Below are 26,337 nucleotides of genomic sequence, written 5' to 3'. Positions count from 1 at the left end.
TGAAAGAGGAAGTCAGTTTGAAAGAGGAAGTCCCATACTCAGACTTAAATGACACAGCAGACACATCGATGCGAGTTAGTCTTTTCCTTCAACTTCTACTCCCTGAAGGTAAAATGTTTACATTAATCTGGATGATTATATATCAGATATATTATCTGTATGTGAATTCACATTTGAATCACGTTGATGAGTTGTTTATGTGGTATGCCTATGTGTATGGAATACTTAACTGCTATGGCTATATTCTTTTCCATAACTCTTAAAGACCAGATTAACAGGTTTATAGACAAATGCATTGCATAGCACAATTTAATCAAATTGTGTGAAAAAGATTGCGGATCTAGCTATGACCATGCCCGAGAATCGAGGGGTGTCAAACTCATTTCAGTTCATGGCCGCATCCGTTGTGCATGCACGAAACGCACGTGGTCACACTGTCACTGCCTTTTGTTCCCCCTTTTATAGCTTACAGAGCTGATCAGTAAACAGACACTTCTCGTCACTTTCTCGTCACTTTCTCGTCACTTTCTCGTCACTTTCTCGTCACTTTCTCCTCATTGGCTGGCCTTGGCATTTCTGCGGACAGGATCACAGACTGGCAAATATGGAACGTTAGAACGTAAAAGTACATCACTAAACACATGTATGACATAGTGTGTTTAGTCAGAATGCTATGCTGGCCATGTTAAATAAAGAAAATTGTCATGGGACGTTTTTTGGACCGTTTAAAACGCTGTCCAATTCGCTTTCTGACTCACATCTGCCTTTTATAGTGCCACCAGGAGGTCGACATTTGTAAAACTAATTGTTTGATATTATTCCTTCAACATTACGCAAATCAGTAGACAGGATGGATCTATAGTCATGTGATCAAGACGGAACTGTCAGATGTTTAATATTCCATCCTGATTGGCTAACATTGGCTTCCAAAGTTTGCAGGATTGGTCCGTTTTGAACAAAATGCCTGAAATCATGAACGCAGCGTGCTATTTCCGTGAAATCTTGCACACACATTCCCACTAGGCCAAGGAAGAAATGCCACCCTTTTCACATTGTCCTGTTATACCGCCACCACCAGGTCGATTTTACATCTGCCTTTTGTAGCGCCACCAGGTGGCCAACTTACTCCTTCAGATTTTATAAAAATGTCACACAAATCCGTACACATGATCTCTATAGTCATGTGATCAAGACGGATATGTTTTATTTTTCATATTCCATCCTGATTGGCTAAGATTGACATCTAAAGTTTGCAGGAGTGGCCCGTTTTCAACAATATGCCGCAAATCATGAACACAGCATCCGATTGCGGTGAAACTTTGCATGCACATTCACACTACGTTGAGGAACAAATGCCACCCTTTTCACATCTGCCTATTATAGCACCACCAGGAGACAGATTTTTGCAAAACAATTTTTGCAATATTACTCCTACACATTTTGTCCAAACATCTTGAAATCCGTACACATTATGGTCAAGTTAACGGACCCGTCCGATTTTTCATATACCATCCTGATTGGCGAATTCCAAACATTACTGGCCCACAATGACCTGGTGGAGACCGGTGCTCCGAGGACCACTTTTTCTAGTTAAATTGTTTTAAAAGTAGTAAAAATAGCTGATCTACAAGCTCACAACTCGTCACATTGCGACGTGTTGTGAGCTTGTAGATATGCTATTTTCACTATGATATGATGAAGTAAGGGTGAGTGATATTTTTGGGTATTTGATTTTTGTTAAAAAGGTTAAAGTACTATATTCTGGTAGTAATCATTGCTACAGAGCGTTTTTTCGGTCACAGGGGTCTCTCCAGCTCTTTAGTAAACAGAATATACATGTAGTACATTTTCAGGTAGGTGACAAATTTTAAGGCAATCAGGAAAGAGCACTGAAAATGCATTTTCTGTTTAATAAAGAGCTGGAGAGACATGGGAGACTCCTTTTACTGAACAAACACTCTATAGCAATGAGTACCATTTGAATATAGAGCTATTTAACACTTATTTTAACCAAAGTAAATCACTTACCCTACCTTTAATTTACAAAATAAATAAAAGATTGAAATATGGAGACGCAAGATTTCTGCCCAACAGCAACAATATTAAGGTTAAAATATAGCTGCAAGCAGCAATAATACGGAGCCAGTGAATGAAGAATGGAGAGAGAGAAAGAGAGAGAGAGAGAGAGAGAGATGGAAATGGAATAGATCGAAGAGAGAGAGAGATAGAGAGAGAGAGAGAGAGAGAGAGAGAGGGACAGACAGGAACATGTGAAAAAGGAGCTCACACAGATGACAGTTTCACGCAAATTGCTCAGAAATCAGAAAAGTGTTTTTCAAACTGTTCAATCCATATTTCAACTGTACTTAAAAACACATCTTTGTCTCCGCCAGGCCGAACGCGTGGCCGAGACTATGTTGGCACCCTGTCTGTCTGTCTGTCTGTCCGTCCGTCCGTCCGTCCGTCCGTCCGTCCGTCCGTCCGTCCGTCCGTCCGTCCGTCCGATTTTTCAGATCGGCCTGTTATAGCGCCACGAGGAGGCAGATTTTTGCAGATTTTTTTTTATATTACTCCTACAGATTTTGTCCAAACATCACACAAATCGGTACATAGTATCTCTATAATCATTAAACCAAGCGGGTCATTCAGATTTTTCATATTCGCAAGTATTGCCTTTAAACCTGAAAGAAGCTGCCTGTTGACTTCTGCCAAAGATTGTCCACGCCCATTTCCCCACCCCCTTGTATGCAGTGGGTGTGGAATGTTAATATGTTCATCGTCCCAGGCCTATGTTACATCCATCCTCAAAGTTCAATGAAAATCTTTCCAGTAGTTTTCCTGGTAACACACAGACAGACAAACATACATATACAAACAGCGCCTAAAACCGAACCATGTTGGCAGAGGCATTATAAAAAAATATTTCACCGGCATACGGTGGATTCTTATTTGGGACACATTGAACTTTCAAAACATGCTATATGCTGACTTTTCCTCAAAAATGCCTACAGGGGTTACAGTATTTAGAATTTCCAGTCCTGACTAGTAGTCACAGACATGTATTCATCACAATCATCTACTTATCATGCATCTCTGTCCATAAAAATTGTGCAACAATGCAAAACAAATACAGTAACTATACAATACTATATGTCTAACAATGCAGTACAAATACAGTAAAATATGGCAATATCATACATGCAATATAACAACTTTACATACCAGACCTTAAAGCTGTACAACTACTTCAGAGCCTCCTGTTATTCTGTCAGACCTCGGAGGAGAGCCCATTCATCAGTTTAATTGATAGAGGAACAAGCTAATTCTTATACCTGAGCTATATCATCATCATAGTCATCATTCTGACTGCAGTGACACTTGAATTTCCCCTCAGGGACCAATGGAGTCAATGTGAATCAATGGATGACAGAGTGAAGACATGTGACCAGAAGGGAGCTGTGCTGTCCTCAGTGGAGATCCTGAACAAAATGGAGCAACTTCAACTTTCTGAAACTGAAAAGTCAGATGAGGACAGTGCAGGTAACAATGACATTTGAAAATAGAAATGAAGGAAAGAAAGAAAGAAAGAAAGAAAGAAAGAAAGAAAAGGGATAACTTTGGCTATATTATGTTTAAAAGCAACTGCAGTTCAGATTTTTTTTAATTTCTAGTGACATTGTTGAGACACATTATCATCAGAAAGAGTTAACTTTATTTCAGGAACGGTTAAATGTTTTATTTAAAAATGCTGTATAGCAGCCTACATAAATTACCTGAATTCATAAAGTGCAATTATATGCATTAATCATGTAAAACTGTATTTATTGCATTTACTTCTCTGAGAGTTTGTAACATTGAATGGGATCATTTTACACTCAGAGAGTTTTATTGACACTGATGATTGTATTATGCAGGTCCTTCAGTTGTACCTGCAGTTCCTCCAGCTCAAGTCAAAGCCCAGAGTGGGGGCATAGTGATGTCTCCTACCATCTCTGGTCACATTGGTGGTTGTGTCAACATCAACATCAATGTCAGCTCCACAGACAGAGACAGAGGTACAAAATATATTTGTTACTAGGCAAATGTGGTATTTCTACTGGTAGATAATGACAGTAGTCCCACTGCATGATTGTCACGCTCCCTCACAGAGTCCACTTCATTATCCTCATTCTCCTTAAGCAGGATCTGAACTTCCATCTGCAGACTCAGCTAACAAGCCTATTGAGGTCCCACCTGCTAATCCGCAATGTAAAGCCAATGGTAAGAATATGAGCAGAAATGTTTTACTCATGGGATGGGATTTCCCCCGCCAATGTATTCAACTGCCAACACTCTAGAGAACAGTAAGAAGTCTTTATTTATAGTTTTATCATCACAATATTACTAAGTGAAGGCAACACAAGACACATGGATACATTAGAAAAACTCTTTGTCACTTGTTATTGCTCAGGGATAATCTTTTTGATGACTGGAGGGGCGGGGGGTGTGAAAGCAGATAGTGTTACATTTCATTTCATCTTAATTTTGAACCATTCTGATATAACTAGCACTAGCCTTAGTTCAGTGGCCCTTTTAACCAATTGAACCCTCTTCTGAGGTGAACATTCGGCGACAATAACCGATCTACAAGATCATAACGCGTTGCACTGTCACCAGTGTGATGCGTTGTGAGCATGTAGCTATTTTCGGTTATATTTCGTTTAGCCCTTGGGAATCCTGTAAAGAATTACCAACACTTCTCATTTGTGGTCCACAATTACCAAAACATGCCCTTACTGATGTAATTTGCTCCTTGGTTCTTTAGAAACGATTGCTGCTGTGTGTCAACAACAACTCAAGTCTAATCTGAAGAAGAAGTTCAAGGTTTTGTTCGCAAAACGAGGGAAAAAAACACTTCTGAATAACATTTTCACAGAGATCTACATCACAGAGGAAGGGAGTGTGGAGGTCAATAGTCAACATGAGGTCAGGCAGATTGAACCAGCATCCATGAAACCAGTAATACCAGAAAAGATAATCAGCTTTGAAGACATGTTTAAAACATTACCTGGAGAAGATGACCCAATAAGAACAGTGTTGACGAAGGGAGTGGCTGGCATTGGTAAAACAGTCTTAACACATAAGTATGTTCTGGACTGGACAGAAGACAAAGCCAACCAGAATATCCTCTCCATGTTTCCATTCACTTTCCGAGAGCTGAATTTGAAGAAGGACAAGGTTTTCAGCTTAGTGGAGCTTCTTCGTCAGTACTTTGGTGAAATCAAGGAAGCAGAAATCTGCAACTGTGATGGGTCCCAAGTTGTGTTCATCTTTGATGGATTAGATGAGTGTTGGCATTCTTTAGACTTCAAGGACAATGAAATCTTGACCGATGTCACAAAGCCAGCCTCCATGGACGTGCTACTGACAAACCTTATCAAGGGAAACCTGCTTCCCTCTGCTAACATCTGGATAACCACACGACCTGCAGCAGCTGATCAGATCCCTTCTGAGTCTGTTGACAGGGTGACAGAGGTGAGAGGTTTCAATGACCTTCAAAAGGAGAAGTATTTCATGAAGAGATTCAGTAATGAGAATGAGGCCACAACAATCTTCTCATACATCAAGAAATCACAAAGCCTCTACAATATGTGTCACATCCCAGTCTTCTGTTGCATCATTGCTAAAGTTCTGGAGGGTGTGTTGAGAAAAGGAGAACTGGATGATCTAGGAGCAATACCAAAGACCATGACTGAGATGTTCATCCGCTTCATCAAAGAGAATAATTTCAAGTATACAGACAGAGCTCAGACCCAATCTGACAGGAATCCACAGTATAGGGATGTCATTATGTCTCTGGGAAAATTGGCATTCGACCAGCTGGAGAATGGCAAACTGATCTTTTATGAAGCAGAGCTGAAAGACTATGGCATTGATATCAGCGATGCCGCCGTGTGCTCAGGAGTGTTCACAGAGTTCTTTGAAGAGGAGTATGGGTTGAACGAGGACCGGGTGTTCTGCTTTGTCCATCTGAGTGTTCAGGAGTTTCTGGCAGCTCTTTATGCCTTTGTGTCATTCATTGACACTGGGGACAATGTACTGTCAGAACCAAAAACAACCTTCAACTTGTCAAAGCTATTTAGAAACAAGGAAGATCACTTCTACCAGAGTGCTGTAGACCAGGCCTTAGAGAGTCCCAAAGGACACCTGGACTTGTTCCTCCGTTTTCTGCTGGGCCTCTCATTGGAGACCAATCAGACTCTCTTACGACGACTGCTTGATGTGAAGACAGGAAATATGTCTAAGGCCAATAAGAAGACAATTGAGTATATCAAGAAGCAGATCAGGAAGAATCCCTCTCAAGAGAGAAGCATCAATCTGTTCCACTGTCTGAATGAGCTGAATGACCATTCTCTAGTGGAGGAGATCCAACAGTCCCTGAGTTCAGGAAGTCTCTCCACAGACAAGCTCTCTCCTGCTCAGTGGTCAGCTCTGGTCTTCATCTTGCTGTCTTCAGAAAAGGAACTGGACGTGTTTGACCTGAAGAAATACTCTGCTTCAGAGGAGTGTCTTCTGAGGCTATTGCCAGTGGTCAAAGCCTCCAACAGAGCCCAGTAGGTGCACTGATAATAACTGGTCAGATTCAATATTATGTGATCTTATTTTAATAGAAAATAAAATACAATAATCTTTTTTTTTCTCCTCAGGCTGAGTGGCTGTAACCTCTCAGAGAGATGCTGTAATGAGTTATCGTCAGTTCTCAGCTCCAGCTTTAGTTTGAGAGAAATTAATCTCAGTAGCAATGATCTACAGGATGGAGGAGTCGATCTACTCTCTGCTGGACTGTCGAGTAAGCACTGTATACTGGAAACTCTCAGGTCAGTATTCCGGAACCTGTTCCAGAGGTGAACATTTAAATCCTTGTTTAAATACATGGGGAGTTTACGCTGACAACTGCTTTAACTCAACTGTGTCAGTGTAGTAGGAGAGGTGCAAATCACCAGCACACCGATATACTGGGGTCAAGTAGATACTGGTCGCACACTAAACTAAAATGTCCCAGTTTTTATTTGACGTCACGTGACATTCGAGAAGTATCTGTCCTTCACTTACCATTTCCACTGTAGAGAGAGAGTTACCTTATTAATTTACTGTCTGCACAAGGCATTTGGTGTATACATCGGCAAAAAATATATACAAAAATTGCCCAATTCCCCTAGCGACCGGATGTCGGCCCGTTTATTCTCCCTCAACTCTCCTCTTCCGTTGGTGCTCTTTGTTTTCATTCCTAATAACAACTCTACATGTTGTAATGGGAGTTGCTGACAGATTCAGCTGCGGAGCTCTGAATCTGTCTTGAGAGATTAGTGTAGAGGAGGCCGTGTTTATGTACTGAAGATGAAAGAAATCAAGATTTGTATTGTAGAATACAAGAGTAAATAATTTTGGTGGGGTTCTTCAGCATTGTAGCAGCAATACAACACTTACAAACCTAATTAAAAAGTCAAAAGTAAAGAAAAATAAAGTAACGTATATTTATCACAACACATTCTGAGGTGCGTAAAAATGCTGTGTGCATTGGGTCTTACTTTAAATATTATGTGTACAGTATGTTCACTGTATGTGTATATGATTAGCTATGTGTATGCACATCTACAGTATGTGTGCATAATTATTTGTAGTGTGTACAGTCATACAGTAGGTAACTGTGTGTGTGTGTGTGTGTGTGTGTGTGTGTGTGTGTGTGTGTGTGTGTGTGTGTGTGTGTGTGTGTGTGTGTGTGTGTGTGTGTGTGTGTGTGTGTGTGTGTGTGGGGGGGGGTAGGTTGTCAGGCTGTCTGATCACGGAGAAAGGCTGTTCTTCTCTGGCTTCAGCTTTGATCTCCAACCCATCCCATTTGAAAGTGTTGGACCTTAGCGACAATCATCCAGAAAGCCGAGGATTAGAACTACTGTCTGCTAGACAGAAGGATCCACACTGCAGCCTAGAGGCTCTCAGGTATGGAGGCACTTGATGTCACTCAGTGTCAATGTGCTCAAGTAGGTTTACAGTACGCCAACACTGTGATGTTGTATAGCATTGTTTAATGTTTAATCGTGTGAACTCATTATCATTTATTGTTTCTATTTTCAAAGACAAAATACAGGCCTGACTTTGTCTCTCCCTCACCCCCAGTGTTGACCATGTTGGAGTGTGTTGGCTGAAACGAGGTTTAAAAAAGTGTCCACCAAGTAAGTGTACATACTGTTTTATTAATTCAATCAAAACGGCACACATCCAGCTATCACATCCAGTCAGAGGTTGCAATTAATAGGATAGTAGAAATAGTACGATGGGGTTGTAGGCATAGGGCCCAATCTTCCGTCCTGCGCTACCCCTTGGCACTACCCGCTACCTGTTAATTACGCACAAGGCAGCTGGCGCTGTCCCAAAATGGTATCATACGGCCGCGCTACCCGCTATACATTATGCCGACTCCGTTGTTTGTGCCTGGAGTTGTGGCCATGGGCGCTATAAAGTGCATAGCGGATTCTAAAACCACTCGCTATGCCAAATCTATTTGGTAGAGCACGCCTGCAATGGAAATGTCAGGTCCTTACACTCCGTAGAGACGCAAATAAACGAAACAAAAACGGGACACGATTATTATGTGGTGATGTCATTCAAACTCACATTTGTTTAGAAAAATAAATATTTTGTTTATCATTGTGTGTGGATGAACTCATGACATAAACATCAGTTTAAATTAATGTGAATTAATCACACAAAATCCACACACAAAGATTCAGGGTCTGAGTCCATTTGGTTCCATTTATATCCTCTTCAGAGTTATGAAAGGGTTAAGATACATTAGGATACATTTGGTTCCATTTGTACCCTCTTCAGAGTTATGAACGGGTTAGGATCCATAAAAGATAAAAGACGCTTTTTCGCTCCACGAAACTGATGTGGAAGCTTGCATTGACTTTATTAGTTTTTTTTTTTTAAAGTATTATTCGCATGAAAAAAACGCCCCCGGTGTGTAAGGACCTGAAGAGTTACAAATGGGTTAGCATCATTTGGTTCCATTTGTACCCTTGCAGAGTTATAAATGGGTTAGGGTGTATTTGGTTAAATGTGTACCCTCAGTTATAATGCGCAGCCTGCGTAGCTAGTTCAGGCAGTCAACTCAAGGCAGAGCGCCAACCTGATCAGGTGACCAGTCACATGCTCTTCTCCTTATCCTTATATTTAATCTTCTCTGCCTACCTGTAATTCTGGCTTCTCTCCCTGGCTGTGCTGCTGTTGCTGCCTCTCTGCCGTCTCCTCTGTTGTCTGTTGCCTAGCCTCGCTGTCTGCTGCTGACCAAGTTTGCAATCCCACCGCCTCCCCGGCATCCACCTGTAGGCTCTGTTTCTAGATTCCCCTTGGGGGTCTTAATTCATTCCCTGTAATTCTATTTGGCATGTAACATTAATTCAAATGTTCATGCTTACAGGGAATGAATAGATCAGAGCCCCGACGTCAAACTATGCTTCATATATCTATGCTCAATTATGCTCAATACAAATATATTCTAAAATGAATCTAAGAGTTGTCTGGTACCATTTGTACCCTCTCAGAGTTATAAATGGGTTAGCATGATTTGGTTCCATTTGTATACTTGTACATTGTAGATCGGCTATTTTTGAAAAGCTTTAAGTATAAAATAGGGCATAAGTGGTTAATATATGTGAATTATCTTCATTTCATTTATTAGTAATATTTATACATCACTATTAAGTTGTATTTGTTTGTAACCTGGTGTTGTATTGTATCTTGTTCTCTCATCAGATGTGTGTGAACTCACACTGAATCCAAACACAGCACACAACTGCCTCTCTCTGTCTGAGAACAACAGGAAGGTGACACGCGTGGAAGAGGATCAGAAGTATCCTCATCACCCAGACAGATTTAAAGACAGGGCACATGTGATGTGTGAAGAGAGTCTGATTGGACGCTGTTACTGGGAGGTAGAGTGGAGTGGTAGACAGGTTGAGATAGCAGTGACATACAGAGGAATACAAAGAAAGGGTGGTGGTAGTGGCAGTGACTTTAGAAACAAGTCCTGGTGTCTGGAATGTGACAGTGATGTTAACCGGTACAGAGTGTGTCACAATAGGAAGTTCACTGTCCTCCCTGTCAGTCCCTCTGGCTCCAATAGAGTAGGAGTGTATTTGGACTGTCCTACTGGCACTCTGTCCTTCTACACAGTGTCCTCTGACACACTGACACACCTGCACACCTTCCAGTCCACATTCACTGAACCCCTCTATGCTGGTTTCTGGTTGAGTTCTGACTCCTCAGTGTGTGTGTGTCAGAGAGAGGAGGAGGGTTAGTGTTGCATTTGTAGGCTATGTTAGCTTGTTATTGGAATAGTACTCAGACGTCGGAATACTGGTAAAAGTATTAGGACCAGCGGACCAGATGGATAGAAGTCTTTAAGTATTTATTATGGCAGTACAGTACAGGGAAATGGCAGTGATGGAGGTGAACTGATGATGATACATCTGATGGAACAGTTGATGATTTTAATCTAAAGGAAACAAAGTGTCAAACCAAGGTACATCAAACCAATACACTATGAGGGAAACATAACGCAAACAAACTTGGCATACATGTTTCAACTCAGTACTCAAAAAGGAAACATTTACTTAATGCATCAGGATCCATTTGGTTTATTTTGTACTCTCTCAGAGTTACACAACGGGTTAGGATCCATTTGGTTTAATTTGTACCCTCTCAGAACTAAATGGGTTAGGGCCCACTTGGTTCTACCATTTGCACCCTCTGAGGGTTATGAATGAGGATTTATGAATGAGTGACAGTTACCAATATGTTAGGATCCATTTGGTTTAATTTGTACCCTCTCAGACAAATAGGTTAGGATCCATTTGGTTTAATTTGTACCCTATCAGACAAATAGGTTAGGATCCATTTGGTGTAATTTGTACCCTCTGACAGTTACAAATGGGTTAAGACAATGGTTCCCAAACTGGGGGTCCGCAAATGATTTTGGGGGGTCCCCAGATGATTAGCTTAATGTGCAACATTGTTTTCTCACTCAACAGTAAACAAACCGACATACAGTATAAGTGTATACAGGGTATCTGCACATTTCTAAAGTGACAATTTTGGGATCTTTTAAGACATTTAAATACCTCTAAAAAAGTAATTAAAAAAATATAATTAGGCCATTACTACGTCAAACAAACTATACTATAAAAAATGGTCGTCAAATATTACCTACGAGAGAGGCAAACATTGTGAGAATAGCCGGTCTACAAGCTCACAACGCCTCGCAGAGCTTGTAGATCGGCTATTTTCACAATATGTATCTGTGGAACCGAGACAAACTATGTAATCCTGTGTTTCATTTGTACCATCTCAGAGTTACAAAGGGGTTAGGGTCCATTAAATCAGGGAACCCATTTGGTAAAAAAAAGAAAAGAAAATCTTTGTCAGCTGCTGGCTGAATTTGTCTTGAGAGATTAGGATCCATTTGGTTAAATGTGCACCCACTGACTGAGATTAAAATTGGTTAGGATCCATTGTATCCATCCATCCAAGGAAAGTAGAAAATGTCACGATTGATTGATTAAATATTGTCTTGATGTAATCACTCACTATACTATTATTTTTATTACTATGTAAAGTTGAGTTGGACATGAATGTCATGACTGCTAATGATGTGCATTGTTAATATTGAGTTTTATGACAATAAACTTCAACTTGTTTCATTCTCTTTGAAAAGCAGGTTCTGTTCATTATTCATATTTCTGAATACATAACAAATAATTAATATCCTTTGTCATAGGATTAATCACATCACAATTGTGCAAGATTTTTGCACAATTGTGATTGCACAAAAGATCTTTATTTACCCAGGGTAGTAGCTGAGCACAAGTGCTCATTTTCAGCAACGCCCTGCATATACAGTAGAAACACACAGACAGACACGCACACATTAAAACATGGGAGCTGACTAGTACAACCACAGTCTTATACTGTTGGCCAAGGGCCACTAAGCAGCTCCACTGGAACAGTTGGGGGTTCAGTGCCTTGCTCAAAGGCACTTCAGTTTTAGTTGATTATGTCTGTTGATTTAAAAAAAAATCTTGTGTTCCATCTTTACTACAGTTTTACTTTTCAGTTGTGTTCCTTTTAATTTTGAAGTGAAAGTCATTGTGTTCTGTATTCTTCGTGGTTTTCCTAGTGTTCCTCCTACTAGTGCTCCTGTTCCTAGTGATCCCAGTTTTAATTCCCAGTGCTCCTATGTGTGTGTGTGTGTGTGTGTGTGTGTATATATATATATATATATATATATATATATATATATATATATATATATATATATATATATATATATATATATATATATATATATATATGTGTGTGTGTGTGTGTGTGTATATATATATATATGTACACACACACACACACACACACACACACACACACACACACACACACACACACACACACACACACACACACACACACACACACATCATTATTTTGGGGGTCCTTGGCACGAAATAGTTCGAGAACCACTGACTGACTTAAAGGATCACTGTTACTTCACTTGTCCTTTGGACTTAGAGGAATGTGTCTTGGACATGCCAGCTACTAGGCTACATATATAAAATATATACAATTACAGTTTTTTTCTGATAGTAAACATTGTTATATACTCTATAACAGTGTTATACTCTATAATATAGAGTGTTTATTCAGTAACAGGGGTCTCCCTGTCTCTCCAGCTCTTTAGTAAACAGAAAATACAATTTAAGGTGGGTTGCAAAATGTCAGCCAATCAGGAAAGAGTACCCATTTATCAGCTTAAATGTTATAGTGTTTCACTTCCAATTTCACTTGTTTAATCTGTATCCTATCTGAGTTCTCTATCCTGATTGGATCAAATTGGTATCCCGACCTGAAAATGCATTTGCTGTTTAATAAAGAGCTGGAGAGACATGGAGACTTCTTTTACTGAACAAACACTCTCTATATAGCAATGAGTACCTTTAAAGACGTCAGCCTGTCAGCCAAAAATAGCCGGTGTACAAGCTCACAACGTGTCGTGAGCTTGTAGATTGGCTATTTTCACGAGATTTCCAGGCCAGAATCAGTGCATGTTTGCGTCACAATGATGGCTCTGGGGAAGAAGATCTGTTTGAGTCTCTCTGTCTTTGCTTTGATAGAACTGTAGCGCCTCCCAGAGGGCATGAGGAGACAGGGTGCATGAGAGTCCTGTCTAGTTAGTTTCCCGGTTAGACTTTTGATTGAATACTTTATTTAGAAGTTTGCAGAAAAAAAGCACATGAAAGTACAGTTTAAATACAAGGTCAACTAAATAGGATTGAATTGAAAAGCCCATTAAAGCCTAATGGCTTGTTTCAAATGTAGCCTAGTAGCCTACTCAATTCATAGTGACATTAAATGACAGACAGATATACACTAGCTACTATGCAGAACATCATAAACAGTTTACAAATTGAAAATAAGAAAAACAAAAATATGCACAGTAAAAAGTTCAAGTGGAAAAAAAGGGGGGGGGGGGGGGGTTAGGTTATGACTTTTACAGGGGCCAGTTTTGAATTGCAGCCACCTGAAGGCACTCTTTTAGGGCAGTTTTGAAGGAGAGTATAGGGTTTTACTCTCCTTCACTGCTTTTGGTTAGGCATTCCACATTTTTTACATTTTAGATTCATCAAAAACACCCGTCCTTGGTTCTGGTGACTCATCCTGCCCTCCTAAGATGTGAGGGGGCGTGTTTTTTCGATTACTTTTTTCTTATTATTTTTTTATTTTTTTTGAAAAATATTAAAAATAAATTAAAAAATGAATTAAAAAAACACGGTCTCCTCACGTATTAGAAGGACAATATCAGTCACCAGAACCAAGGGTGTTTTCGATTAATCTTTCATGGTTAAAATGGAGTTTGAAGTTACAATGGGTTTATATAAGAGTGGGCGTGTCTGATAAAATGAATATCAAAATACTGAATCAAGCAACTTCAAAACTGTCCAGGGTGCTCACAAAAGCCTGAGTAGACGATAAAATGACCCAAAATGTCTGTGAAAGTGAAATATCCCTTGAAGCACAATTTATATCATATGTTATGGCCTGGCTCTAGGCCACAACAAATAAAGGGGAGACGAGAGTTTTAACAGAACATGGGTGATTTGATTTACAAATATAATAATGATGCAAACAATGAGGCAGGCCTACTGCCAAATAATGCAAACATACTGTAATAGAACCACAAATGCTCTCTGTGTGTTTGGGTGTTGCCCTGGTGGCAGCAGAGAAAGGGTAGAGGAAGTGAAGGTATTTTATTCTGTGGGAGACAGTGGGCAGGTGTCTCCCCTTCCCCTGATTACCTCCACCTTCCAATCAGCACTGCAACAGAATATACCTGGCAAAGGCCCCAGGGGGGCGTCACACATACCATTGGAGAATGCAGTCCAATTAACTCCAAAAGATAACAGCGCCTCCAATGGAATGAATGGACTACAAATACTGGCCAATGGGAGGCAACAGCATCATATAAAGCAGGCAAGCAGATCATTATCTTCACTCTTCAGTCGTTCAGAGCTGCTGGTCTTCGCTTTGTTCCTCCGTCATAACGCTCTTTGAAGACAACAGGTAGGAAACTTTTTTTTCCCCCCCTCGGATTTGACCAACATGCATTAGTTTTCATTTTCAAGGCTACATTTTTATCATATTTTATTGTCAGGATTTATGTCATCAGTCATGACGGATTCTGGTGAACATAGCCTAAATCTTTTTAAATTGGGACATTACATGCATTCAATTAAAAAAAAAAAATGTTTTCACTCTATAAAATTGTAACCTTCAATGTCTTCCAATCCAGCCCTCGCCTTATCTCTGTAGATCCTGGTGCATTACATTCTTAGATTTATTATGAAGAAATAATCAGATCTGTGATCTTTGCTGCCCTGGTTTTTTTCTTATTTCTAGGGCATTTTGTTTTGCCTTTTTATTAATGCATCCATGTCTTCCATCCACCCCCACTGGCGTCTATAGGATCAATCATGCCTTTCGGTAACACCCACAACCAGCTGAAGCTGAAGTACACCTCAGAGCAGGAGTTTCCAGACCTGACCAAACACAACAACCACATGGCCAAGGTCCTGACTCCTGCCATGTACGAGAAGCTGAGGAGCAAAGAGACGCCCAGTGGATTTACTCTGGATGATGTCATTCAGACCGGGATCGACAACCCAGGTAAGAACAGTGGAAAAAGTACTCAAATGTTTTACTTGAGTAAAAGTATCAATACTGCAATAAGTACTCCGTTACAAGTAAAAGTCCGGACTTCAAAATTTACTTGAGTAAAAGTATTGGTATCAAAATGTACTTAAGTACTAAAATGTTTGAAAATAGCCGATCTACAAGCTCACAACGTCACGCGTTGTGAGCTTGTAGATCGGCTATTTAAAAAAAGCCTACGTATAAAATGAGGCTAAAGTGGTGAATGTATGTTATATAATGTAGTAGTTTATATCTGCAAAGAACGTTTTCAAATTGTAGTGGAGTGAAAGTACAATATTTGCCTTTGAGATGGATTGGAGTAAAAGTTTAGACAATTGGAAATACTCCAGTAAAGTAAAAGTACCTCAAAATTGTATTTAATTACAGTACTTGAGTAAATGTACTTCGTTACTTTACACCACTGGGTAAGGGAACAAGGAAAAGGCTCCACCCGATATATTATAACTCTATGACCCCACCCTAACCCTCCAAGCTGCTTTAAGCTTCTGATCGATGGCGTTTCGTAAGGAGAATCAGCCTCCATGGTATTAGTGTTAATGCATCATTCCCAGAAAGGGAGAGGCTTTTCACTGTGACCTTGTCCACTTATAAAACCTGGTTTAAAAAACAACTGAAGAGCTAGATTCGCCTATATTTATAGTAGCCCACAACATTTATCCTCCAAAAGGCCCAATTTAGGAATTTAATACATTTTGACAACAAAGACTCACTGTTGTCAGGTCATATTTTTGGTAAAAATAAAAAGTGAATTGGACACTTAACCATTTAAATGTAATGTATATTTTCAGGAAGCTCTAAATTATGAATACTGTAGGTAGGTAGTGTTTTTGTTGACAACCACAGCCAAATGAAATTAATTGCCATGCATGCTCGTATTCAAACCCTTTCAAGTAGAATTTAAGACAATCTGATGGGCTACTGCGCCCCTGTATGTGTAGCATGGCAGGTAATTTGCCTTCACCGTGTAGTAGAATACGTCTTTTGATACTTAGTTCAGAGATGTTCAAAATGAACAGCGACTGAGGATGAGTTAACAGATCTAATTTGGCACTAGAACCACAAGTTCCTCACCCTGGAGATGTGCAAGGAACTGTGAAAGCGTGTCTGAATGTCACCATAGATGGTGACATTCAGACAAGGATTGACCCATAAGGGTCAAAATAAGTCATGTTCAAATTCAACATGCATGTGAGGTGAGGGTTTTTTAGGGCGGCCATAGCTGAATGGAGAGGCTGTCTGGGATTCAGAAGGTCCTTGGTTTGCCCCCCCAGTCTGCTCAGTCTGAGCTGGAAGTGTCCTTGAGCAAGACACTTAACCCCTAACTGCTCCCCAGGGGCACTGCATTAATGGCATGTTAGCAATCAAAAATTGAAATGAGTAAGAATGTAATCCATGACTTTAAAATGGACATCATATTGCCATCAAGAGCTAATGGCACCTGCTATTTGATGTGAAGACTGGAGCGCACACTGCAGTTGCATAATGGAAGAGCCTCTACATGGTAGAGTATCTTAATGTGCAAAAGCCATCAGGATTTCAATTGCATAATTCTATCCAACAGTGTAAAATGTAAGCATACATTGAATCGAATTGTGACCTTGAAATCAATAAATGTAATCCATATTTCCAGAATCGTGACGCTCCTACTCCTAATACTTAGGATGGGTAAATTTCATGCAGATGTGCAGTCACAAATGCCCTGACACGACTAAAGGGGACTAAAATATTATATTCCTATGATGGTCTCGTGTTGACTGTATTCCGTCTGTCCAGGCCATCCCTTCATTATGACAGTGGGCTGCGTGGCTGGAGACGAGGAGACCTACGAGGTCTTCAAGGAGCTGCTGGACCCCGTGATTGAGGACCGACACGGAGGCTACAAACCCTCAGACAAGCACAAGACCGACCTCAACCCTGCCAACCTAAAGGTACTGCTGCGATACAGCATTACATGGCTCAAACCTCTAGTCGAACACAATGCTGATGGGAGATTAGAATGCTTTCCACACATTTGCATGTGTACACTAGCATGTGTAGCCTTAGGCCTCAACCTGGCAGATGAAACTGTCGATGATTAAAAACGCAGCACTCACAAAGACATCCTAACCTAATTTACTGTGCTCTTCCTTCCTCAGGGTGGAGATGACCTTGACCCCAACTATGTCCTGAGCTCCCGCGTCCGAACAGGCAGGAGTATCCGTGGTATCTCCTTGCCGCCACACTGCAGCCGTGGAGAGAGGCGGGCTGTGGAGAAACTCTCTATTGAAGGTACAATAGAATAGAGGATGTCCTCTATCTTGACCCATAGAATTGGCCAGTGTTCGAGATGGGGAGGTTGATCTTTGTCGCTGCACATACTCCTACGGGCTGGGCCGGCACCTGTCAGTGGGGGGTGTTAAACGGGAGGCTTGGCTGGAGGCACTAGTCCTCCCTTTGGGGGCTCCTCACTAGTGGCAGGTGAGCTGGTAGAGTACAACAGCAGTGGAGAGGAATTGATTAGCATAACGACTAAATTAGCAGAAAAGGGGTACAAAATTGCCTACTGTGGGGCGTCTGCTGGCCTAGCGGTTCAGGCACATGCCACATAAACTGGTAATCCAGCATGACGGCGTGTCGCGGGTTCGACTCCCGTTCCCGACGACCTTTGCTGTATGTCTCCCCAGCTCCATTTCCTGTCAGCCTACTGTCCTGTCCAAATAAAGGCATTAAAAAAATTGCCTACTGTATAAGTAAAAAACAAAGGCATACTGTACATGTGCATTAGTCTGGTGTGTTTAATGTGTGCTACAGTCACTGTTTCACTGCTAGTAGGAGTTGAGTGAAGCAATGTTGTGACAAAGTCAATAGTGCTGTGATAGAATGTGTCATTAAGATTACAGTTATGGTATGGACGTCAATATTTCCAGAATGTTGGCCGCTGTTTAAGTTGGCACAGAGTGCCCTCTAGTGGTGGATGTTATAATGTTCCTGTAGTATTGCCAGTGAAGTAAAGTCTACTCAATATTTTCTGAACTCGCTTGTCCTCCCATGCAGCTCTGGACGCTCTGTCAGGAGACCTGAAGGGGAAGTACTACGCCCTCAAGGATATGACTGACGCCGAGCAACAGCAGCTCATTGACGACCATTTCCTGTTCGACAAGCCAGTCTCTCCTCTGCTGCTAGCATCTGGGATGGGCCGCGACTGGCCTGATGCCAGGGGCATCTGGTAGGGGCCTTTGACCATTTAGAGTTGGTTTCCTCTGTTTGAATTTGTTAGAAAGAAATCAACATGCATACATGTTTAAGGAAAAAAATATGTACTAGTATACATGATGCAGTCGATTGATTAATGGTTATCTTCTATTGGTAATTGTGCTATGGCTTGATTGAATACTCAACAGTTTGCAAAAAAGCACAGAGTGCAGTTCAATACAAGTCCAGGTGTCGCTTTTTCAATTGGTAGATGAAACGAGCTTTGCTTTTGTTGTGTATGACAGGCATAATGACAACAAGACCTTCCTGGTGTGGGTCAACGAGGAGGACCATCTTCGTGTCATCTCCATGGAGAAGGGAGGAAACATGAAGGAAGTCTTCAACCGCTTCTGCACTGGCCTCACCAAGGTTGGTAGTGAAAACAAATCGGGTGATCAGGTTTTAACCACATGAACCATAGGGTCCCTATTCTGGGCATGTCAGAATAGGGACCCTCTATAGGGTTTAAGAAACTTATTTCTAACTTATCGTTGTTTACTCTACAGATCGAGGACCTGCTCAAAGAAAGAGGACATGCATTAATGTGGAACGAGCACCTGGGCTACGTGCTTACCTGCCCCTCTAACCTGGGAACTGGCCTGCGTGCAGGAGTGCATGTCAAACTGCCTAACCTGAGCAAAAACGCCAAATTTGAGGAGATTCTGAAGAGGCTAAGGCTCCAGAAACGTGGAACTGGTGAGGACACATTCTCCATACAACCCAAACTCAAACTTCATCGCTACTTCACTGCATGTTTTCTTTTCAGCAGTTTGCAATGTTTCATATGTAGATAACCACACGCTTGTCAATCCATGTTTCAACGTTCTCGCCTATGACGTGCCCAAAATAGGGACCCAGGGTTAAAGTGGTTAACCACACAAACCCTAGCATCCCTAATCTGGGCATGTCTTAATAGGTGAACATTCGACAAGTGGCAAAAGCTCAGTGGATTGAGGTAAACATGTATATATCTATATAGGCATATAGATAGATGTAGGCAGATAGCTGGATAGATAGGGTTTAGACTGAACAGTATCACCCAACATCCACTCTGTTCTCTCTCGCTCTCAGGTGGTGTTGACACGGCTGCTGTGGGCGGAACGTTTGACATCTCCAATGCTGACAGGCTGGGCTTCTCTGAGGTGGATTTGGTGCAGATGGTGGTGGATGGAGTCAAGCTAATGGTTGAGATGGAGAAGAAGTTGGAGAAGGGACAGTCCATCGATGACATAATGCCCAACCAGAAATAAGCCCAACCTCTTGTACCTCCCCGTTACTGTTCGTCATTAACTCTCACATAGTGGTTTGAATGTGAGGGTGGATTTGAGGAGGGAATAAAAAATGTTCTCATCATTGAGTTGTTTTATCCATGCAAACTGGTTGACTAGTGTTAAAATGTACTATTGTGGTATTTATCATGGTGAGTGACTGGATCTGTACTTGAGTATTAGATTAAAAAAAAAAATACTTATTACTCTTACTTGAATACCTTTCCAAGACATATATTTTACTCTAGTACATTTCTAGGAAGTAGTAGTACTACTAAAAGTAATTTTAGGTTGGGTTTTATTTTTCTTCCCTAAAATGCAATTGGCCACTTCTGCTCTCACAATAGCAGTGTTTCTGGCTTCCCCCTCCGCTCGCCGCTTGTATGGGTGTATATAGGAGTAAAAGTACTTAGTTATGGTTCCTCAGTCATTTCTGTTATGGTGTTTCTGCAGGATAACAGGTTCTACAAGCACATCAGAGTCCATTCAGGTGGTTTCGGAGAGTTACTTCTCAAACGAGTTACAAGGTCATATAAATGGTAATATTACAGCAATTAAAAATTAAGAGCTAGTTCTACAAGTGTTTAAAGCAATGACTCTTGTGTAACATTTTGACAGCTACTTTTACTTGCGGAGTAAATTTGACCAGGAGTATCTGTACTCTTACTCAAGTACTCGGTCGAGTACTTCGTCCACCTACCAATAGATTTACATAATTGACTAGACGATACTTATTAGATATATGGTCTTCCCTGACCCTGTGCACCACATGAGACTGATTTGTCATGTGCCGCTGTCAATCCAATCCCTCACTGCCCTGCACTAACATTATACTGGCAAAAATAGATAAAGATGCCATAGCAGAGCATCAGTGGCATTTAATGTATTGTATTAGCCTGAGTTCTAATGTATGCTTTTACAGCTAGTATGACATTGGTAACCTTCAAAGAAACTTACCATTTCTTGAATATAGTTAAACCCAGTTAATATTGAATGACTCAAGCTTATTAGATCTTTCTTAATCAAGGAAAATGTTAGCCAATGGCTTGAGCTACAGAATTGATTAAACTACCACTTTGTAATGTTATGCTCACACATTACATTTTTCAAGCGTACTGTAGGTGTCACTGTTTTACAGATGTTGCACATCTCATTCACAGCAAAACTATAAACATACTATTGTATTGTAGCATTATTTAATCCCCAGAAAGTGACCATCTTATAGTGCATCTCATACTGTAGCTGCAGATGATTCAGAATGCTGCTGCTAGTCCTTACAAATACCAAGAAAGTGAATCATAGTTCCAGTTCTTGTATCTTTACACTGGCTCCCTGTCTGTCATGGAATTGCCTTCAAAATAAAGCCAAAATACGTGTCTGATCTCATGATACAACATGAACCATCCAGACCCTTCAAGTCATCTGGGATCAGGTCTGCTTTCTGTCCCCAGAACAAAAACTAGATGTGGAGAAGCAGAGGAGTCACAACTCCTCCCCCATGCACCCTATTGATAAATATTTTTTCTAACATTTGCATTTTTACAATCTTCAAGATGTGTAGTAGAAATGTTGTTGCTCCCTACTTGAAATATTGTGGGTTGGATGTTTATTCGGGCATATTGGATGCTATAGTGAATTTCCACAAATGCATAAAAGAGAATGTAAACTCTACATAAGGTCTTAACTATACATTATTCTGAGACAAATGTCCCATTTTTCTGTTTCATTTTGGCATGAGGCATTGAGGGAGATGGCTAGTGACATAACAGGAACATTTATGGAACATTAACACTCAAATAAATGCTAAAATGTAGGCAAATCAATAGGCGGAAGGGAATTGGACCAGAGGACTTTTACCAATACACCTGAAGGAGTTTAAATCTTTTTTCAAACTGTTAAAGGGATAGTTCACCCCAAAAATTACATTTTTCTTATCGATTAGTCACCCCATGGAGACTTCAATTCATGGATATTGTTTAGTTTTTGACACATTCCTAAGCCAATAATTTGATGACCAGCGGACCGGTGGGCAGCAGTTCCGGTAGGAGACACAAAGGAGACTCTTTGTGTGTCCTACCGGAACCGCTGCCGGTCATCAAATTATTGGCTTAGGAATACGACAAAAAATAAAAAAATATCCTGAATTCAAGTCTCCATGGGGTGACTAATCAATAGAAAAAAAGTCATTTTGGGGGTGAACTATCCCTTTTAGCTGCTTGACACATCCCATCCCCAATTCAAAATATAGTGCTAGGTTTTAATTTTGCCTGGAGTCTTGGATATCTGCAAACAATTTCAATTATACATAATGGCTTAATTAAATGACACAAACAAATGTCCCCATTTTGTTTTCTTTTGGCATGACATGGCCATGTTTTTATTTGTTTTGTGCCGGACCAAAAAGTTAGGGTTTCCGGATGAAGAGTTTGAAACCCCCTGGCCTAAGAGGAACACTGTTAATCATCACAGCCACTGTTGAAAATCATTGCTGTCAGGTGTAAACCTTGTATGTCCAAAACAGTTACTTTTCAATAAATGGGAAAAACAACCTGTGATCCAATGGATCTAATGTAGTCATTATTTAGTCACAAACTCTTGTTAATACGTTTCATTGGTTAAATGTGTATATAAAAACAAAGACACTCTTCAACCAGTGGTTCAATCAGAAACACTCACATCAAAGTAGATGTAACCATTTATTGCAACAAATGGAATACAGTTAAGCTTGGCGTTAAAGCTCCGCTCTTGGGAGATATTCCCTGAATTTAGTCGAAGCAGCCTGCTAAGCATATATTCAGGGAATGTTAAGCAAATCCCCCATAGGGATATAATGTCAACAATAAGCGGTACATTGACATATTAGTTTGAATTAGCAGATATACATGATAATCACAAGTATTTAAGCCTATGCCAGACTCTAAACAAAGCAGATAACATGACAATCACAAGTATTTGAGCCGCCTATGCCAGACTCTAATCAAAAGGTGGAGGCTGGGGTGGAGGAGGAGCTAGCAGAATGCATTGGTCAGCAACCAAGAAAGACCTAGTGAATACGAAGCCGTATTTAAAGGAACCTCTTTGCTCATGCGTGAGCTGTGATTGGACTATGAGTGTGTGACGTAATGACCAGCAGTGCTGTGAATGGGGAATAGAAAGCTGATGTTCACATCAGCTGACTGACAGCTGGTTACAGCTTTGGCGTGCAAGGCTTCCGTGTCCTGCATGAACTAACGTTAATATGCTTCATTTCTCAAACTGTTTCATGTCAAGGACCCCCAAATTGATATATATTTGGCCACGGACCCCCATTAGGCCTGTCACAATTATGACATAATCGCCTAATCGTAATTATTTGAGATAATCGCAAGAATTGTATAATCGTCCATGTTGAAATATTTTCAAACTTGCACGCTTTTTGAGCTTGTAGAACAGCTATTTCCACTTTTAATGTTTTAATGTGTTAAAATGACAAAAACACAATTAAATCGTTAATTGCAATCATTTGAGCGACAATGAATCATCAGGTAAAGTTTCATAATCGTGACAGCCCTAAACCTCATCTGAAAATATTTTGTGCCAGGGACCCCCAGAAGAGAAAATGTATGTAAAAACAACAATCTAAATTATTCAACAAAGATTTTTGATCTTTTTCAAAGATTAAAAAGAAATTGAGCTGCTATTCTTGAATAGCCAACATGTAAATGGCTAAAGTGGTTAAAAGGATTGTGACACTATGTGAAGCGCCAAGGACCCCTGGGGGTCCCCGGACCCCACTTTGAGAACCAATGCTCTTCACTTTCACTTTAAAAATATTTTAAAGCTAGCCAAACTATCTACAAGATCACGACGAGTCGCACTGCAACGCGTTTTGAGCTTGTAGATCGGCTATTTTTGCTACTTTTGTGTGACACTGTAATAAGTTTAAATACGGAGATACAAGTTTTCTGCCCAGCAGTAACCTAACTAGAGGACTCATAATTGTTCTCGAGTTAGGTTACACATCGTCGCTGTCGGGCAGAAACTTCCTATCTCCATTTTTCTAATAAATCATTTTGTAAATGAGTGTCCTACTTTCGTCGTTCAGTGTCACACAAAAGTAGCAAAAAATTGCAGATCTACAAGCTCACAACTCATCGGATTGCAACGCGTAGCAAGTGGGCCCCTAAATAATTGCCAAACACTAAGATTTTAATTTATAATATAAAATCAATAATAATAATTATTATTATAGCGTAAAATGTGTTTTCATTCAACTCAACTCAAACTTTATTTATAAAGCACAGATTACAACGACCAAAGGTCGACCAAAGTGCTGCACAGACAGTTTAAACAGATAAAGATAAGAAAACAAAAAGAGGCATAACAAATAATGCATTACAAAGTGAAATAAAAAGGGCTAAAAACAGCAAAGTTATACAATTCATTCAATCCACAGGCCACAGTGAATACAATTGTCTTCAATAAACACTTAAAGGTCTCTAGTGAAGGAGCAGAGCGATTATGGAGGGCCAGGGTGTTCCAGAGTCTAGGGCCAGCCGCTGCTATAAGCCCCAGTCACCTTTGGTCTTATAACTAGTTTTGAACTCAGTCAAGAGTGACTGGTCAGCTAATCTCAGGGCTCTGGCTGGGATGGACGGCTCTGTGAGCTCTGATAAATACGAGGGGGCCAGCCCATTTTGGGCTTTAAAAACAAACAGTAAGATCTTATAATCAATTCTAAGACGGACAGGGAGGCAGTGGAGTGAGCCTATAGGACCGGAGTGATGTGGTCATGTTTTTTCTTGCCAGTGAGGAGGCGAGCGGCAGCATTCTGTAGCCTACTAGCTGCAGACGCCTAAGAGCCGACTGGTCAATACCTACATAAAGGGAGTTGCAGTAATCGAGCCTCGAGGTTATAAAGTTGTGGATTACCCTCTCTAGGTTAGGTGGGGAAATATAAGTTTATAAGATGATATTCAGCTATACCTACCACTCTTACCCAATTTCAATAACTCATTTCAACCACTACTTGACTGCTTACAGGACATAAAAACCTGGATGGACGTTTTAAATCTTAATGAAAACAAAACCAAAATAATTATCTTTGATCAACACCTGGCCCCACCCTACAATACCCCGGACACCCTTAACTCTAACATCCGCACATCTGCCAAAAACCTTGGCATAATCCTTGACAGCACATTCAAGTTTGACAAACAAAACAGCTCTGTTGTCAAGACCAGCTTTTTTCAACTCCGCCTCCTCGCGAAGGTCAAGCCATATCTCCCCCCAAAACAGTAAGAAATCGCAATCCATGCTTTCATTTCATCAAGACTTGACTACTGCAATTCTCTATATACCGGCATCGAACAGTCCTCACTTAGACGACAATTGGTCTAGAATGCTGCTGCGCGCCTGCTGACTGGCACTAAAAAACGTGAACACACAACCCCTGTCTTAGCCTCACTTCACTGGCTCCCTGTTCATTTTAGGATTGATTTTAAGGTTATCCTATTTGCTTTTAAACCTGTAAATGAGCTGGCCCCTCAATATCTCTCTGAGTTCCTGGAACCCTACACCCCAGCTAGAGCGCTGAGATCTGCTGGTCGTGCTCAAAACTAGCAAGAGAACCAGGGGGCGCACGTGCATTTGCAGCTGCAGCCTGCCCTTCCAAATTACTGTAGATCTGCTCAGTCCATCAATGTTTTTATGTCTCTGCTTAAGACTCATTTATTTTCTTTGGCTTTTAATCTCATCTGAGCGCAGTCAATGTTTGTTTGTATCTTGTGCATTTATGTGTTCGGTGCTCATGTTGACACTTGTATATGTTTTTTGCTTTGATTGTTTTGCTCCTGCTCTGTACAGCACGTACAGCAAGTACATTTACTTAAGTACTGTACTTACGTACAATTTTGAGGTATTTGTACTTTACTTGAGTATTTCCAATTTCCAATACTTTTACTTCTACTCCACTACATCTCAGAGGCAAATATTGTACTTTTACTCCACTACATTTATTTGAAAACTTTAGTTACTAGTTACTTTTCAGATATAAATTATGATATAATGAAACACACATTAACCACTTTAACCTAGGCTATTTTCAAATATTTAGTACTTTTACTTTTGGTACTTTAAGTACATTTCAATGCCAATACTTTTGTACTTTTACTCAAGTAAATTTTGAATTCTGGACTTTTACTTGTAACAGAGTATTTTTATATTGCAGTATTGGTACTTTTACTTAAGTAGAGAATTTGAGTACTTTTTCCACCACTGGTACTGAGTATCCATCAAGCCCCATGCAATGCACCACTAACGCTGCTGCAAAAACAAGTACATGTTGTGTGCAAATCTCGCCAGATTGTCGGCAATATCATCCAGCATTTCTTTTACTGCAGTTTCAGCGTTCTTGATGTTATCAGTCATTGGCTGTCTGTCTTTAGCATTAGCCTTCGTTTGCCACCTATTATAGGCATCATCGTCAAAACGTGCTGCTCTCATATTTCTAAGTTTGTTAGAAGCAAGAACTACATTCCGTCGTAAACCAGGAAGGCTT

General features: G+C 40.5%; 2 protein-coding genes across 2 annotated transcripts; both read left to right on the top strand.

The window, feature by feature from the left end:
- LOC308080298 (NLR family CARD domain-containing protein 3-like) lies at positions 1-11,222 on the top strand. Its single transcript, XM_080422094.1, has 9 exons — positions 1-108; positions 3,395-3,540; positions 3,915-4,055; positions 4,183-4,260; positions 4,805-6,593; positions 6,687-6,857; positions 7,804-7,977; positions 8,155-8,210; positions 9,793-11,222. Exons 2-9 carry the CDS (start codon positions 3,420-3,422, stop codon positions 10,335-10,337), a joined length of 3,075 nt encoding a protein of 1,024 aa, XP_080278220.1. The 5' UTR covers positions 1-108; positions 3,395-3,419; the 3' UTR covers positions 10,338-11,222.
- A 3,837-nt stretch (positions 11,223-15,059) lies between these two features.
- Positions 15,060-19,810, top strand: LOC308080302 (creatine kinase, testis isozyme-like; the record flags this gene model as incomplete). Its single annotated transcript, XM_080422101.1, has 7 exons — positions 15,060-15,252; positions 17,074-17,228; positions 17,436-17,568; positions 18,334-18,505; positions 18,777-18,900; positions 19,038-19,227; positions 19,603-19,810. The coding sequence occupies 7 exons, from the start codon at positions 15,060-15,062 to the stop codon at positions 19,779-19,781; spliced, it is 1,146 nt and encodes a 381-aa protein (XP_080278227.1). The 3' UTR covers positions 19,782-19,810.
- Between the last annotated feature and the right edge of the window lie 6,527 nt (positions 19,811-26,337).

The sequence above is a fragment of the Gymnoscopelus braueri genome (genome assembly GCF_963280865.1).
Source record: "Gymnoscopelus braueri genome assembly, chromosome: 24".
In the NCBI taxonomy this organism is placed as follows: domain Eukaryota; kingdom Metazoa; phylum Chordata; class Actinopteri; order Myctophiformes; family Myctophidae; genus Gymnoscopelus; species Gymnoscopelus braueri.
The sequence above is the reverse complement of the archived record's forward strand: the minus strand, read 5'-3'. Positions and strand labels throughout refer to the sequence as shown.